Consider the following 18926-nt stretch of genomic DNA (forward strand, 5'->3'; position numbering starts at 1 on the left):
ACAGGAGCAAATTCAACCAAAGGGCAAACTGTTGCATCACGCTTTTGAACTTTATTTTCCAGGAAGCCTCTCCATTTCCGTCAATTCCCAGGGTACCTCTGCATGTGTAAAAACACAACTGTTCTGCATGCTGATAAAATGTCACATATTTATTAAGAATGTAGATTTACCTGTTCTTAAAATAAAGCAATTAATATTAAACTTCATTTTTAGGTCTGATATTTTGCAGACGATGAATGCGCAGCTTATGGCTCTTCTTTTGAAGTGGCAGTGACCTTTTACAGAGACTCGGAAGCTTAGTTCCTGTGCGCCGACACTCTTTATCCTCACAACGCTGGGCAGAGGATTGTGGTCTTTTCTTGTGTAGCCAGAATTTTATTTTTTTATCAGTTTTTCAGGCTTCCAAAACAACTGCAGCCAAATAAGTTTCAAGCCAAATAAGAGACGCCGCGTGAGGCAGGAAAAGTGTCGCTGAAAGACTGTCAACGTTAACAGTAATAACAACCAGCACAATAACAAAAGGCTTCCTTCAGGAGCTACTGTATGTTGTTTGGATTTCAAGCACCCGCTAGAAAGCATACCTGGCAATCTGGTGTAATTTAAAACATTGTGAAGTGAGGCTTTGAAAGCCTTAGGAAAACACACTAGCAGGTTGGCGCTGTCAGAGTGACAGAAAATTGCTCCGTTTTAAAAGGCTTTTTAGCCTCCCCTTCATGCTCTGTGCCTCCTCCATGCGTTCTCCTCAAACCCTCTCGTTGCTGTGTTGCCTTTGCTTTATTCTCCTCTCTCCCGACCCAGCACTGCCGAGGGCTTCGCTCGCTCGGAGAACGCCAACGTCACTGGCTGGCAGACCTTCCTGCAGGCCCTGGGCTACTTCCTCAAGATGTTCTTCGGCTCTGCAGCGCTCGGCACCCTCACCGGCCTCATCTCTGCTCTCGTATGCTTTTTTTTGTGCATGGATCTTTTTTTTTTTAAATCTGCAGTACTTAGTGCTTTCGGGTTTGGTCCAGTTTTACACTAACACAGTCTTGCGATCCTAACAGAAAGGAACATAAGAGAAAACCAAGTAAAATCTTTTTCTGTCAATATGCATCAGAAAGCTGGTGGTGCCCGTTTCATGCTTTGATCCTTCCTGTCTGTCGCCCTCTTAAATACTGTACTAAAAATATGGGATCTGTGTCAACTGATGTTTTTAGGAAGGAGAGATTTCCATGAATGTAGTCGTCTGGATGGGGTGGCGTGGTGGCACAGTGCTTAGCATTGCTGCTTTGCGGCTCTGGGTTCAGTTCTTGAACTGGGGTGCTGTTTTTGTGGATTTTGTATGTTCTCCCCATGCTCGTGTGGCATGTCTTCTGAAAGGAGGAAAGGCATTGTGGTAGGTTAACTGGCATCTGGGAAAATTGGTCCTGACATGAGTGTGTGTGTGTCTGTCTGTCTGTGTGTGCCCTGTGGTGGATTGGTGTCCCCTCCATGGCGTATACCACCTTGCGTCTGTTGCTTGACAGGATAAGCTTCAGACCCACTGCCACCCTGAATTGGATAAAGAGGGTAGAAAATGGATGGGTTGATTAATGTAGGCCTCTAGATTATATGTAGAATTTCATTTTTGGTGCGAAATACCATTCTTGATAATGTATTGAGTTTCCATAGCACTGTCCATATTTAGTCCATTGAAAGTCAGTGTCATTAACATTAATTGTTTCATTGAGTATTAAATTAATAATCAACCAATTGCTGATTCCTTAATTATACCTCTCTCCCAGTCATTGAAGCACTTTGATCTCAGGAAGACACCCTCTCTAGAATTTGGGATGATGATAATCTTTGCCTACCTCCCTTATGGACTTGCTGAGGGGATCAAGCTGTCTGGTGAGTCCAATATATCTCTGAATTCCTTTGCTGCCGCTGTGCCATTTTTCTCACAGGTGCTCTAATAAATACTGCTGTACAGTGTAAATATTGTACACACTTCAGAATTGTTCTTTATTATTCATCCACAATCCCTAGTCCACTAATTCCTGATTTGTTTACACCCTTATCCACACCGACTTTTAAAGCATTAAATTAAATAGCATAAGTAGTGCTTTCCTCTGCTAACTGTTTAACAGCAGCTCCCGCTTCGTGGTGCACCTGTCACAATCCCACCTTCTTGGGTTTACTGCTCAAGAGAAGGTTTTAAAAGCCAACAGGTGTGGAAGGCAGAAAAAATACATCGCCGTCAAAGCAATAAAACCCCTTAATTTACTCTCATGCAAAGAATGTCTTTATTTATGTATGCTGTATGACTGTTTTCTACACATAGTGGAGAGCAAAACACTAGTGTGAAAATACTTTTTTTAAATGACTAAGCAAGAACATTTTTTCCCTTGTGGCTAATTTAGAGTGTGGCTTTCTGTACTGCAAGCTATGCTTTTGGGTACTGCTTCTCTGCAAACCAAGGCAAAGAAGCCTGCTGTATCATAGAGGGGAAGTCTTGTAGGAAGAGAGGCTTTTTGGTGAATGATTATTTCTCCCACTAAGCTGAACACTTTGTGAATGTCTTGCTGTCTTGCCTCACTCCTTGCAGGGATTATGGCTATCCTGTTCTCAGGGATTGTGATGTCTCACTACACTCACCACAACCTGTCTCCAGTGACCCAGATTCTCATGCAGCAGACTCTGCGCACTGTGGCTTTCATGTGTGGTATGTCCTGCCCCAGCACAGTCACGTCTGTCTGCTGGCTCTCTTTGCTCTCACATGTCTTTCACACACAATGTCTTTCTTCTGGCAATAAAATTGGATACTTAGTCAGTGTAACTGTGTAGCACTAACATTTATTTACAGAAGAAGAGAAGAAGAGGGTTATGCACTTACATGAAGGAAATGACTTCTGGTCTCAGTTGCACTGACTGTATAACCAAAAAAAGATGTTTTACAGAATTGCCCTCTGTTAAAATAGACTTGTAAAAGTGGAACTACCAAAATACTGTTTTTTTGCTTTGCTTTCATTCCTTTACTTTTTCCTTTAAACATTATTCTAAACTGCTTACCAGCATAAAGACTTAAGCAAAGTCTTTCCTATGGAGAAGCTTAAACAGTAGCACAGGGAATCAACTAACAGTCTTTCTTAATTTTAACTTAATCAGTTGATTCTATGCAGTAATATTGGGTGTAAAATGTTTGTCAGCTAAGTTAGATTGTATTGTTGTCAGTGGTCATTTTGTACAGCGAATTTGATTTTTAACTCTTCCATAGCACTTTATATAGACAAGTTTTGAATTTGATTTTTGAAGTAGTTAAATACTGCAACTATTTGTGCAAGAATGTGTTACATTGAAAACTGTTGGTGTGACTCCAGTGATTTGTACCCCTGCAGAGACCTGTGTTTTTGCTTTTCTGGGAATGTCCATATTCAGCTTCCCTCACAAGTTTGAAATCTCCTTTGTCATCTGGTGCATAGTAAGTAATGTTTTTGTGAGTCAAAGGCTTTCATACAGTATATATGCTTTAATGTGTAACTGTTTCATGTATAGTAGTGGTTGAGGTTTGATTCTGCATCACTTGATGAAAAATGTGTTGGGACTGTGCAATTTTATGTTTTCAGTAGACCTTTATATTTTAAATATTTTTGAACAGATGAAAATCAGTAAATGTTTGTGTTCATACAAATACCATAAGAACTTTCTATTAAATGCTCAAAGGAGAAAACAAAATTGAAATCTGAGTAACCTTTAGAATGGCTCTATAACATGGCTTTTTACATAAATGTACATAATAATACAATGGAAAATTGTTCATGGAGTTTGAAAAATGAAAATTAATCGGAAGAGAAAATGTTAAACTTTTTCATTTTTCTATTCTGTTATCTTTGAGACAATGCCAGGACCTACAGCAGGAGAATCTGATTGATTTGTCATCTTTTAGGAAATGTCTTTGGTCTTAGAGGACAATTAAATGGATGAAGCTGGCGGTAGCTTATCAGGGGTCAGATCCTGATTCATATTGTGATTTAGATTCCATTGCTCTTCTCTGACTGTATTTTCTGGGTAGGTGCTGGTGTTGGTGGGTCGAGCTGTCAATATCTTCCCCCTGTCCTTCCTTCTCAACTTCTTCAGGGATCATAAGATCACACCCAAAATGATGTTCATCATGTGGTTCAGTGGTAAGAGCTCACAAGACCTGCTCTGACTGTTTGTAGCATGACGCAATCCAGCCTGTTGATAGTAGCATTACATGGATAGTATATAGAGTTTAATGGACTGTAACAAACTTTCAAACTGCAATACTTTTTATTAAACCTTAAAACCCTTTTATAAAATGCATCAGCAGTGGGGATGTAATCTCTTTGTTAAAATCAAGGAGAAATGAGTTAAGATCTCAATGCAAATTTTGTGAAAGGAACTTCCATTGCTGCTTAGCCAGACCCCAGTTCTCATGCACTTGGACTTGCAGGTCTGCGAGGGGCCATCCCTTATGCACTGAGCCTCCATCTGGGTCTGGAGCCAATTGAGAAACGGCAGCTCATTGGCACCACCACCATCATCATCGTGCTCTTCACCATCCTGCTGCTAGGGGGAGGAACAATGCCCCTCATTCGCCTGATCGACATCGAAGACAGCCAGAGTCACCGCAAGAACAAGAAGGATATAAATCTGAGCAAGACAGAAAAAATGGTAAAGAAAAAGAGCCTATATCGTCTATCCCATTTCCACAAAAGTAGAAGTGCATTTAAGTCTTTATCCAGAGTGTTGCAGGAATATGGAATAAGGTGAATAGCCATGTTGTTCACGCCCATACTCTCCTCGCATTTGTAACATTTCTTACGTCAACAAACTGAAGTTTTTAGATTCACTTTTATTGATGGGTGCTGTTTGTTGTTTTGGGAAAAGGGAAACACTGAGGTAATAGGTATGTAGAAAGTGCTGTTTGGTGAGATGAGCTTCGTTTGTGGTATTTTGGAATGGTGATGGTTATCTCTCTTGACTTGAGGTTCAGTTCTAGTATGGCTTACATTCTGTGTCCATCTTCAAAAAACAGAGAAGCCACATACCCTTTATTATTTTGTTAGGCATTATTATGAGTAGATGAAGTTCCGAAACATCTTGTTCTCAGTTTTACTGGTGGAGAAAAGAAAGATCATCTCCCCAGGTTCTGGGATTATATGGCTATTCCTTCAATGCAAACATTAGTCTGTTTTCTTTCTTAAAGATGCTCATTCCACTATGGATAGAAATGCAAACTTTCAAAATGTATCAAACTTAAACTTAAAAAGTTTCAACTGTGAACCGATAAAATTGAACAAAAGCTGCAGTGACCCATCCCTGTCAGGAAAGACTACAGTTTGAATGGGTTTAAACTTTTGTTTCGGCTTCATACTGTTGGCAAATACAAAGCCAGCAAAAACAGGCAGAGAGCTGATGTACTGTAGGTTATCATAATTTTCTATATTGCGCACACAGTTTATTTACTGAATCACTTAAGAGGAAATTCTCTTACACGTGTATGTATTGTAACTTAAAGACCAAAGACTAAAAGGAAAAAAAAGGAATCTAATCTCCAGCCTTATCGCTGAGAATTTCGGTAAATATTTACAATTGCATATTAAACCACCAGGTATTCTTTTATTTATTGCAGTTCAGCTTTATGTTTACATTGAAACGCTTCCAGCTTTTATGTATAAACACATTCAGCTGAATGTAGTTCAGCATTAAACATTTGTTGTTCACTTGCTTTTGATAAAATGCTTTAGTTGTTCTTAAGCTATTAAAAATCACAGTGGAAGAATTATTTTGAGGTCTTGTAAGCATGACACAAACAGAGAATTTTACTGCATTTATTACTAACTTTAGTTTCAAGGTGTGCTGTTTGTTGTTTCATTGTAATATAGATTTGCAGTGTACACAGAATGACTAAGATTGCTCTTAGCTTGGGCGGGTACTGATTAGAACTTTATGATGGAACTGCTGAGCTTATGTAAAAATACTGTATAAGAAAAGTGCAAGAATTTAGAGAAACAAATACAAATGGAACGTGTGCTCAAATGGAATTGCTCTCTTATTGGAGGTTTGTGTAATCATAAGAGCTCCACCTGGTGGCAGTAGCAGCGGGCTAAGACACAATTTCTCTCCCACCCAAACAGTGGAACAGTGATGTACAGTAGAGCAATAGCAATACAAGCCAGTCTCTGTCAGTTCCCGGTATGGATGTACTGTATGCGAATAGGTAGAGAATATCCAGGGATTTACGCTAGCCACTCAATTTGTGGCTTATAAGCAGGTTTACATATTATTTCAAATGAAATATTAAAAATATACTGTTTATTATTTTCTTACTATTAACACAATAGATACAAATATAAACAATGAAGGCTTTTTACAAACATTCAGATCTTTTTGTTGAATTAAATAGCATTCATATGTTGTGAAAATATCATTATTGTTTTTTGGTGTTTCTTTAACAGATCTACGATAGGAAATGTATTTCTTGGCAGAGCAAGTCTGCTAAACGGGAGAGCTATTCGCATTCCTTTATTTGTGGGGCACCAGTGTAAAACTGATGCTATTATATATACAGTTTATATCATACTTTTCTTGCTATGTGTTCAATTAAGAAAACAAATCTGTGAAAATGAATAAGAATATAATAAGATTGTTAAATGGGCATTAACCTGCATACATGTGCAGAAATTGAGACCATCATCTGAACCTTAAAATGCCATCTTGAGACCAAGGCAGTGTCTTGAGACTCCACCTTGGAGATGTGCTAATTAAATTGAATTGAATTGTGCATGCAGCCCAGAGTTTAAACAAGAAATTAAACTCTTTAAAACTCTTTATACTCATTGCACACTCCATACGTTTCATTGTACTAAATGTAGACATTTTTGGATAAAACAATTAGGAATAAGGTAGAATAGACAATTTGCTTTAGTGACCATAAAATAGGAAGTGGTTTATAAGAAACTATCTTTCTAAATTAAAAAGAAATGACCAAGAAGTAGAGCATAAATAATTTGTTATTGACAGTAACAAAAGAACATTTTGTTGTCACTTGATTGTTAATTTTTATATTTTCCTGTGCTGCTGCTCAATGATGCAATGTCTTCAAGCCATTAAACCAGCTTTATATGTATAATCAGAATTATACTGTACATTCTGAATTATACAGTATGAGCAGTTTCATACTGCATACATGAGACATGCATGTTTATTGTGCCAGGGTTCTTAAAGAGTTTAAAATTACTGTTAAAAAGTTTTTAATTTACAAACTTTAAAAACACACTTTAAAGTGTTATAAACACTGCAAAGTTCCTACCTACCCTTTTGTGCTATATGCATACTACACGCACATACTGTATATTCATATATACACACAGAGACAATTCTGACTGTAAAAATGGAATAAAGCATCTGATTGCGTGTAAGTGGGAAATTATTAATCTTATCTCTGTTGATTTTCATATTGCTTGGGCAGATTTTTTTTCTTGTACATTTATGTATATTTTTTTCTTATGATTACTTTTTATGTACAGTTGATAGAGTGCACTTCATTTAAAAATACAGCATGTAAAACCAAATTTAAAGCAGAATGATCAACCAGATTTACTTTTTTAGAAACAAATCTCAGTTGGGGGAAAAAAAAGAGATGAAAATGTTCTAAATAAATGGAATCATTTATGCATGAGAACATTCAGAACATTCAAGACAGGTACTGAGAACATCAGTACCTGATTCAGCATCAATTTACGAGTATTTGCAAGTAGAAGCACCTTGTGTTATCTTATATACATGTATGGAGGCAGCAATGGAGATGTTCCTAGAATATGTGGGAGTGTTTACCATATTTAGGTGTATTATGGATCATGATTTATTGTATCCGAGGACAGAATTTGGACCTTGATTAAACTATTCTGGATGAGCAAATATATGTGGCAAATAATGAATGGGTAAAAGATTGCAGACAATTAAAAAGGTAAGATTTACTGTATGTTGCATCTGATTGCGCAATCTGAGGGTTGTTTTTGGTGTTTTTGTTTTTGACAATGTTGCAATGTGGCAATAGGATTAGACTTCTGGGTGAGGTTTTGTAAGTGCAGTAATTTAAAATTTTGCAAATTCAGGCCCCAGCCCTTCAGAGGTCTAAGAGATCTGTATTGTTGGCTGTGATGTTTTGGGTTGACTATGCTATATTGCCCTGCTTCCTAGGGATAGGCTTGGGGAAATGGCCATTAACTGCTATATCACAGCTCTTGATTTGAGTCTGAACTCTTTTGTGTGGAGTTTGCATGCTCTTCTTATGTTTGTATGTTTTTTTTTAGGTGCACATGTTTCCTTCCAACATCGCAAGACATGCTGACAACATTAATTGGTGTCTCTAAATGATCACTGTGTGCCCTGCAAAGGACAGGCATTTTTTCCATGGTGTAACCCTGCCTTGTACCATACAATGTTGGGATATGCTCTGGGTTGCTTTCTGTGCGTGACTGTACTTTGTATGTTAAAACAGATGGATATGTATGTATGTCAAGATGGATACCGTTTGTATTACGGGTGGAAAGCTGCATCCATGTATGAGGCTGCAAAGAAACAAATATACCAAATCCAGAAATACACAGCTGGTATTTCAGATGCCTATCTTTTTGTCTCATTGAGAGGGTGTGGTTGCAATTGGAAACTGGAAGAAATAAATCAGTCCAAAGTACAGTACGTAGGACATATAGTAAAGCTCCAAGAAACCTCCTCTTCATGCTTACAGTATATTGACCTTTTTAGTATCTGCATTCTGTGAAGTAAATAGTCAGCTACTGTATGATGGAATGGCTTTTTGGGGGAAAAAAGTCCCCATTCACTGACTCACATTTTACATCACTAATATCGGTTCAGATTTTAATAGTGTCCTCACTGGTTAGTAACTAGGCCTCTGTGTGCTTTCTGCTTCCTGCTGCGGTTCCATTTTGAATTCCTGTGTTATGTGGTTTCCAGGGTAACACAATTGAATCGGAACACCTGTCAGAGCTGACAGAGGAGGAGTATGAGGCTCAGCTTGTCCAGAGGCAGGACCTGAAGGGTTTTATGTGGCTGGATGCCAGATACCTGAACCCTTTCTTCACTCGCAGACTCACACAGGAGGTGAATCTCTGTTCTACTGCTTCTTCCTGCTCCTGCTTCAGGATTTCTGAATTCATTGCTTTTATATACTGTGTATATATGTCTGGTCTGAATTTTCACATTTTTTAAAAACATTTTTGGCAGATTAGATCATTATCTGTCCTTTATAAAAACCTTTTACCTCCTACTTGTGTTTTATCCATCCATTTTCTTACTGCTTTATCCAGTACAGGATTGCAGAGGGCGCCAGAGCTTATCCTGGCAAGCCTGCTTTTTCATATCATTAATGTAGCTACGGCATCCTCATGCGTAGCTGAGGAATTCTCTCTCAAATAAATTGATCCTAAAATCATCAGTGGGAAATGGGTGAGCATTTACTAAATAAATATTATTGATTGTTATGCAATTTGCAATGTAAGATAAGGTAACAGAATACTTCTAACAAGAATGTTTTGTATTCTTCCACTTTATACATTGCTAATTAAACATTTGTATAAAGTGCGCTCCCATGAATACTGGAACACACGATAGATGGATATACTGTACAGTACCAGTGCAACTGTGCACTTTCAAAGCATCACCTTCTTTGAGCTTGAATAAGAAATATCTGCTTTGACACAGCCATGAGGAGTCGAAATTCTGATACATACAGTAGTGGGAACAGATTCCTTTAAGTTTCTTATGACTGAGGTGAAAATCTGTCCAGAATTGATTGCATGTTCCTGGAAACAGGCTAACATCTTCCTCTGTACATCCATCCATCTTCCCAGGACCTGCTTCATGGCCGGATCCAGATGAAGACACTAACTAACAAGTGGTATGAAGAGGTGAGACAGGGTCCATCAGGGTCTGAAGATGAGGACGACGAAACTGAACTGCTGTGAAGGGGCCCTGTCAGTGGCTGGGGCTTTTCCGCTGTGCTGAGCTACTGTGAAATCCATGTTCTATGCACTCTGCACAATTTACAAGTGAGAACCATTCTTTGCAAAACAGCCTAAAGAAGTTTGCTCTTTCTGCAGAGTTTGTGCCCAAAGAACACAAGTGAAACAACATTTTACAGAGCACCAAAATGGTTAATATGGCAGATTGGAAGAGAATCCTTTTTAAAATGGATGCTTCTAAAAAGCAATATTTATGCACTTTCTGGGATCTAAATCCTTTTTAATTTATTTTCTTATTTATCTTGTTTAATCATTAGCAGTCCTTGACATTGATATGTCAGTGGAAATACTGGTGGAGGTTAGAAGGTTTATTGGAAGGTTCTGGGTGCAAATGATTATTTATTGATATTACTTATTGATTACTTGTAAGGAATAGAGAACAGGGTGTGTTTTCATTGGATGCTGCAGCTATTACTTTGAATAATAAATGAATAATACAGAGTTAATTTGGAATTGTAGGAAGGAGCAAGGAGTTTGTTTGAAGTGTGCATGCACCTCCCTGAAGATCTCTGCATCGCTGTATCTTCAGTGTGGTTGAGGTGCTGTTACCTGTTATTCTGGTCATAATAACCTGAGGTTATAATTAAAATGTTCAAATTTTTGTAGGATAGTTTGATTTTTCTTGACCACAAAAATTGACTTTAATTTAGTACTGATAGTATGGAAGGTCAGGGTCTCTTCAAGCATCAGTCGTTTATCAATAGGGGACAGGTCAGAAAGCCTGCAATTACATTTTGTCTTCACTAGATGGATCTGTTTTTCCACCTGTCCCCCTCAAACCCCCTGTCCTGACTGCAGGAAAACACTGATAAGATTAAATAAAAGGGCTCTTAAAAAACTTGGACTTAAACTATGAAAACTATAACGCTTATCTTGACGCTTAATCTTTGATTTTTTTTTTTGCTTTCCAGACATGTGTTACAGAAGCATCTTAATCTTTACTCTTTTATGATCTTATGGGGGGAAAAAAACTTTTATGAGCCTTGACCTCTAAGCCTTGGATTTCTCTGTTTAAATAACATTTTTGGACTTGAGTGCTGAGCTCAAGATTATTAAGATTGCTTTCATTAAGTGCATACTTCTAGAAGGGTTAATTACTTGATTTTAGCTTCCACTGCAGGGAAGTTATATTCTTACTTTAAGCAGATTTGTGGAGAGAACTACCAAATAGTTTCATACATTTCCACCCACGTCCTGTGTTTTTATACAACCAGCCCAGAATTATTTCTGCTTTCTGTTTCTTACTGCTATACAAAAAAGGACTTACAGTAATTCACTTGTAGTACTGCAAGAGCTCAGTATTTGATCTCCCTGTTTTTCATGTAAGAAGTTGCTGCAGGTATTTCAACACATTAGGCGCAGATTGGCTGTTGGAGTTTAAAAGCATGCTCTTGAAAGTGAATTCAGCTACAGTATCAAACCTTTCAGATCTCCCATTTCAGTCTCGCTGAGCTCAGTTAAAACCAGATGACAAGCTATTTCCATCACACAGTCTTGTGGTAAGAAGGAAGGCAAGACTGTGTAATGTAGCAGGGTCCAGTGGGACAACTTTATTTTGTTTCAGCGACAGTGGTGTCAGGCTTCCCCACTGGTAATGACTTAATTTCTTTTTAGGGTGCTTGAAGGATTGAAGGTTGTCACAACAGCCTTGTTGTCAATGTTATAAATGGCGCACTAACAGCTTCCTTGAGATGAATAAACTTTTACATTTTGTAAATTGACACTCGAGCAATGGTGATCACACCTGAGTTCAGTGAAGCCCAATGTTGGGGAAAAATGTGAAAAAATAATCTGTGAAATTGTCCCAAGAATGAATGTAATGCTTGTTAAGTTGTGGATGTGAACTTATTTCTTCTTTCTGGGGGGAGGGTGAGTGAAATTTTTAAAATTAGTAAGGCAATCAATTTTTAAATGTAACATATTTTATTTGTTAAAAGTGGAGTTCCAAAACCTTTCTGAAGTGGACAATAAAATCTCAGCTGTCCTTCTAGCTGCACAGAGACAGTTTCATTTATGATGTTTGCCAGTTGTTTTGATTAATATTACCTTTATACAGCTATGTACTAGAATTAAAATTAATATTGATATCCCATGTGTATAAAATAGAAATTCACACACTTGTATTCTGGTCTGCTGCTGAAAAAAAAATTATTGGGTTTGATAATGTGACACATTAGAGTGCTGTCCAACTGTGTTAACTTCGAGTCCCCTTTCTTTTGCAGATTATGGTGGCTGGAAATTCCACTAATTTGTTAATTAATAATATTCAGACAGTTTAAGAAAATTGCATTGTTCTGACAATTTTAAAATGAATCCTGATTGTAACATTTTTTTTCATTCATAATTGATAGGTTCTTGTTTTTGTATGAATGTAATACTACAAGTAAACACTGAATTATAAGACAAATAGCTGTGTTTTTGAGTAGGTTTCCTTTCAGTTTTTTCCAAACTGATCTCATCAGCACAAAAGGGGTTTTCTGAATTTATTGTTTTGTTATCTGCTGTTTTTTCTAAAGCTTGTTACTCAGACAGGATCTCTGTGTAACATTTATCGCAAACATGAACGTGGCTAAGGCCTGTTGTAAGGACCTATGGAATGGTGCAGGGAACAACACCTAGACATGTTTTTTATTAAATGTATATAAAACAGTATGCTAAATATTAAATAATATTAATAATAAATGAAGTAATAAAATGGATAAACCTGCATAGTTTACACTGCAACATATAATGTATATAAAGAAATTATTGATGTCATAATTGCTTGAAGAGGAAGGAAAACCAATTAAACCATAAGTGTTTTGAAATGAAAAAATATGAATAAAAAATGCTGAAGGAAAACCTGAACAAAATGACTGTTTTGGTGAAAGTGTTTCATTAAAGAAAAACCCATTACAGTATATAGTTTAGACTTGTACTGTCTCCACTGCAACTTACAGTATGTGACCATCATTTTTTGAAAATTTTACAGATCATTATTGGTCTTTTTTTGTTTGTTTTATGTACTTATTTGCTTTTAAATACAATACATTTTAAAGCCTCCGTGTATAATATATTTTTAACAATGAAAATCTACAATAAAATTATCTATTTTCTAATTACTATTTAGTTACTATTTATTTATATAATTACTAACACTTCTAAATATTGTATGTAATTAAAGACAATCTGTTAGTCTAACTTAATAGTATGATTAGCACAGGAAAGCACTAATGGGTTAATAAGTATAATATCATTAACATAAGATTTTCAAGACAGCCACACAAAGCTGCGGTACTTTAGGGTTCACTGCACCACCTGGCAGTTTTACAGAGTAGTGCGGTCCTGCATCAGATTATTTGAAAAATGTATCCTAATTTATCCATACAATAGCATTGCAAACATAAAATGAAACACCTCTGAGCACCACAAAAAAGCAAACAATCACTATGAATACTCTACAAACACTTAAACTAATACTCCTTCTTTATTGTGTTAACCCTTATTGCACAAATCCCACATACATTACATTTTGAAACATTAAAGGCTGTGCTTGATTTGGCAAAAAATACTCTGCTTTTATGTACTTAAATGCAAAGTAATTAAAAGGGGAAAACTGGCAGGTTTGTGAACTAATATCTCCACTGTTTTATAATCAAAGTCTGATTTGTTTTTCATTAATTTAAGCACCAGCAGTTACTGTATATGAGCTACAGTATATGAGGTGTGAGCCTGGTTATTACCAGTACCAGTACCTGGTAAGAAACTTACCCCAGTGTTCTGGCCTTTAATCATAGCCTCCTAATAATCCCCCTCTATGAATTGGCTTGATCACTTTTTTCTCCTCCCCACTGACAGCCGATGTGCGGTGCGTGTACTTGGGCACTTTGGCTGCTGGCACATCATCCAGGTGGGTGCTACACATTGGTGGTGGTGGAGGGAATATCCATTACCTGTAGAGTACTTTGAGTGAATGTCCAGAAAATATAAGTGTAAGAAATCATTATTTTAAGTGCTTAGTAATCACTTAAGATATTACTGGTCGGGATTATACTGTTATCTATATGAGGTGTACTCACGAAAATCACTGTGGAAAATTTGTAAATGATTGTATCTTTGCACATACGGCATCATTACGTCTTCTCTAATTGAAGCCCAGTTCATATTAAATTGTATATTTGTGAGAAGACAACACAAAAGTACTGAAAACTCTTGAGTTCACAAGTGTTGGTCCAGATAATTTTTATGTCTCCGAAATTACATTTAGGACTCTAAAATATCAAAGGCAAAGTATGTTGAATTTTTTATGTGTCCAATTTGTAAAATCCAAATTTAGATGGTAATTGAAGTAATGGCTGGGAAGAAAAACATCACATATATATTATTTTTCTACCAGGGATATTTTGTGCAGTTTATCATTAATGACTACTGATGTGTGGTTTTGGTTAAACACAGAGTGAGGAACACAGAAACACACAGAGAGAGGGGATGTTATACATTTTATGACACTATCAAAGCATGTAATCTTAGTTTAAATCTTCAGATGTGGCTGAGATAAGAAGAAGATAAGTGTAACATTGGTGTTTTTATAACTTCTTAGCTGCCATAATTATTTTGTTCATACTGTACTGTATGTTCAATTGACTATATGAAAGTAGTTGATTTCTGGTTTGTATATTTTATGGTTTCTCCTCCTTTTTGAAGTTTTTTATTATGAAAAGCATATTCACTGATATTATATTACAATGTTGTTTCATTAGTAGCTAGAGGCTGTGAATACTCTTGTACCAAGAGTAATGTCCCTGAGAGCTCTGAATGACATTGTCTGTTCTATACATTTCTAAAATAAGTCTGAGGTATTTTATAGCTAAGGCTGCAAAGGCAGTATTTTTACTGTTGACAGGTTTATTTTATAAGATGGAAGTTTATAGGACTGTTGATGATAGAAGTTTTCCCCATGTTTATTTCAGTCCACATGAGAAGATAATTTAAACATTTTATTTTACAAATCATCAGAATACAGTTATTTTAAAATTTTCAAATGTAAGAATTTAACTAATTTAAGAATAAAACTAGCAACAGGGATATCTGCAAAATCAAACTTGCAATTAAAATTTTAAAAGCCATTTTGTTAACCCTTGCAGTTCTCCATTACCTTGAACTCACTAAATCCATTTTCATGATGAGTTAAACATGGGCATTCTAGTTTGCCTCAAATCTGGTTCTTAAGCACAACTCTTCAGATCATTTTATAGAACTCAAGAAGGGTTCAATTACACCAATGCACACCAATTTATTCCTCACGCAAAAGTTAGAATCTGTTTGGTTTGAAATATGATTTAAGGAGATGTACTGGACTATTACCCTCAAGGACAGAATTTGAGGAGTTCTTTGTTCCTAGAACTCTGGTTCATAAGAACCAGATTTGCAAATCAGAAAACTTAGTGCCCATCTGGGATTAAGTTCTTGTGTTTGTGGAAGAAATACAAAATAAGTTACCTACACCAGAATAAATCTGTTGTTTACTTCATTCATTGCCTTATTCAGGTTATCTGAGATGCTGAGCCAAAACCTTTGAGTTCATCCTGTCAGTGTTGAGTGAAAGAGTAAAAGTAGATGAAACAGGTTTTTTTTTTTGCTGCAGATGAGAATGAGTGTTGCACCTCTGAGGGACTATTGCAAAGCACTATACTATAGTACTAAAGCTGATCAGGGTCGTCAGAGTATTGTAAGATCACAAATGTGAGAATAATACCTCTCTCAGCTTTGAAATCTAGCTAATTAGCAAGCTGTCCATAAGGTTGCTATTCCTCTGTCAGACATCCCTGTGATTTTATACGAATGTAACAACTGGTTGTTAGTGATACAGTATGCAGCTCAATAGATGAACAGAAGTCTTTTTTAGTTCAATGTGATTTGTTTAAGTAAGGTTGAAGGCTGTCTCTTTATAGAAGTAATCCTGTTCATCCCATGCAGTCAGAGCATTAGAGCTGATGCATTATAGAGTAAGAAAAGAGAAGTCATCTGAGATTAGGTTATTTGGCCCATGGAACATGTGTGGTTTCTAGTAACTCGACTCCAGCTGTCCTGTCTGTCTTCTTTAGGATTAAAAGAAGTCATTACTTTTGTAATTTTGCAAGTTTTAACTACTCTTGTATGAATATAGTAGATCATTCAATTTACTAATGTTTTCCATTCAATATCTCAACTGTTTGACTATAGGTCTTGTGAAGGCTGAGAAATAAGCAAAGCTGTAATTTTTTTTAGCTAGGTCCAGTGACATCCAGATAGATCTTTTTCTCCACCATTTTGCAGATCCACCAAGGCAAGTTTAAACGCTGTAATTTGTGTGGAACCTGTGAGATATATATTTTTAACCTTTCTTTGTCAGCTATTCACTTATTTTCACTTCCAAGTGTCAGGAGCAAGAATTTTGTTGTTCCAACACAAGAGCAGACACCAGCTGTTCTAATTTCCCTCACTGGAATTCTCTGTGATTTGCTGTGTTGACCAACATCTAGATGTATTTGTAGGTGAGATGCATCTAAGAACTAAGCACTGAGAATCAAAAAAACGTGTTTGATGGCAATTCCCTCACATTGTTGAAGATGGTATTTCTTCATCAGGTAAGTGATATCAATTAGCTACCAGCAACTGAAGGGGCTAAATGGGTCAAATGCCCTCTATTAATTATTGTAACGCTTTTATGAAAGATTTATCTCTTAAATCCATCATAATAAGTAACCTTTATTGTGTTCTTAGAGATTAAATTAGAACAGGTTCCTTTTAGATGCTTTGCTGATACACTCAGTCAAATGTATATCCATGTGTTCAGTAAATGTGGCCTGCCAGTTTTGCAGCTTTGCTACAAAACCATGTTAATAACAAATGTGCTTCCAACTAATTAATGTTTCACTTATGCCTAACTTTATGATTTCAGTCAAGTACCAAGTTGTGTTTCTGTTCTGAATGCCAAAACAATAGCACTCTGTTTTTTTTTTTACATTTCCAGCCTAGATAAATATGCTGTATATGATGTGGACACTTTGGAGGAAGAACTTTTTACAGTAAATCAAGGTCAATGGTGAAGGACCCTCAGTGAGTGGTATTTATCGCACAAAATAGTGTAGGAAGCTATATTTCACAGGCTGGGTTCAATTCTAGTGAGATTGAAGCAGACTGATTTAGGAGATAAATCCGTCATACGAGTGTTTAAATGCTTCTGTTGGCAGAGCAAGTGAAGTAAAGGAAGAAGCTATACACAAGCTATACTTGCCAACCTCATCATCAGCTAAGACAGCACCCTGTGACAGGGTCGCTGTGTCCAAGAGTGCACGGCTATTCATCAAAAGTGTCAGCCTGTCATCGGCATCTCAGACGTGTGTCTCCACAAACGCAGAAGAGGGTTAAAGATTAGGTGAGGAAGGCAGTGATTCATGCTCACAGAGGAATCAGAACCTGAGACTGTCAAACATAATGACAGGCAGTTTAGTTTAATTACCAGTGCTTGTTGTCTGAGGGTTAAATTTTCTCAACGCGTTAAAGCAATTATTTGGAGTGGAGGTACAGTAAGTGAGGTGAAAAAGTTAATAATCAGCAAATTACCTAAAGTGCAGTAATGATTCTGTTGCAAAAAGCGAAAATAAATTTGTATGACATCAAAACCAATCTCTCTTAAAAATTGTTTAAGGAAATCTCAGAATCAAAGTACTTTCAGCCTCTTTTATTTCCTAAAATGCAGTATAATAACTTTTTTTTAACATCTGTGGTTAATGAAGATAGACATACTGTATACCATTTTTCAGTGTACATGAAACGTACTTTCTCAGATGCAGAGAATGCAAAGTTGTTTATAAATGGGATTATCAAACCCAGTTACACAGTTTGTATAATTAAGACTTTTAATTGCACCTACAGTAACTGGAAAAAGACAAGTGCATATGGTTCTTTGAAATTAAACTATTACTGGTTAAATTAATATTGTTTTCTAGTCTAAAGAAAATACACACTTCAATCCCATGGTCGATCCGCGAGTGTCTGTATCCTCCAGTACAAAAAAGAAAATTAGAATCTGACCATGATAACTGTCTGTCTTTAGTTCTTCAGGTGTCTCCATACAGTACAGGATTCTGTCAATGTTATATTTGCATGGATATTTTATATTTGTTTTTTTTAATGGGATTTAAAGACCATGAAAGATAAAGCTCTCAATATTCCCTGTTTTCCAAAACTTTAATACTCTGGAATGCTCCAAAAATTCACCATGACACTGCAAAACAAACAGTGCATGAAGACAAGGCAAGCTGTGATGTACTGAATGACTTGTTCTTCTCATGAAATTACTGTATATTCCCCCCTTTCAAAACTGGGGTAAAACGTGCATCCATCCTTTTTGTACATTGTCAGTTGCATGCATATCAAGTGGAAAAAATCTGTTTTTGTCATATTATATGTAAAAAAGTATTTGTATAATACTACATATATATATTTAATATATAAGTCATTATACATTCTGTATATAATGTGTATCAAAAGAAACCTATCACTTATAATGCAACAAACTCAAAGTCATCAGAAAAATGACTAAAATGTTTTTATAGAACAGTAGGTGCACTGACATTTCAACAAACACACATGATATTCATGCATTATGCTGATTAGCATTCGTGAACAATGGGGTTCGTGTGAAAGTCTCATCTTAGTCACGTGTATGGCCACTGTTGGAAAGTAATATAAGATGAACATCTGTGATGCATGTTTTGCACTACATTGCTTTTACTCTTTTGTGCATTGGCCTGCTCACTGGCTTCTGAGCCCTTGTTGCCACATGTCATCCCATCTTATTCTACAGATGTTCAGTGGGGCTCAAGTCTGGCATTAAGGCTTCCACAGTATTACTGTCACAGTTTCATCTTGCAA

At 36.5% G+C, this 18926-nt stretch overlaps 1 protein-coding gene across 1 annotated transcript in view; it reads left to right on the top strand.

The window, feature by feature from the left end:
- The window catches only part of slc9a8 (solute carrier family 9 member 8), a 29541-nt gene extending 16656 nt beyond the window's left edge, over window positions 1–12885 (top strand). The window contains exons 9-16 of the mRNA XM_088937604.1: window positions 799–937; window positions 1764–1869; window positions 2567–2683; window positions 3357–3439; window positions 4031–4142; window positions 4433–4653; window positions 8962–9108; window positions 9858–12885. Coding sequence (XP_088793730.1) covers window positions 799–937; window positions 1764–1869; window positions 2567–2683; window positions 3357–3439; window positions 4031–4142; window positions 4433–4653; window positions 8962–9108; window positions 9858–9971 — 1039 coding nt within the window. The 3' untranslated portion in view covers window positions 9972–12885. The remainder of the gene's footprint in view (window positions 1–798; window positions 938–1763; window positions 1870–2566; window positions 2684–3356; window positions 3440–4030; window positions 4143–4432; window positions 4654–8961; window positions 9109–9857) is intronic.
- The last annotated feature ends 6041 nt before the right edge of the window (window positions 12886–18926 follow it).

Source organism: Atractosteus spatula, chromosome 19, assembly GCF_055471065.1.
Source record: "Atractosteus spatula isolate fAtrSpa1 chromosome 19, fAtrSpa1.hap1, whole genome shotgun sequence".
Taxonomy (NCBI): Eukaryota; Metazoa; Chordata; class Actinopteri; order Semionotiformes; family Lepisosteidae; genus Atractosteus; species Atractosteus spatula.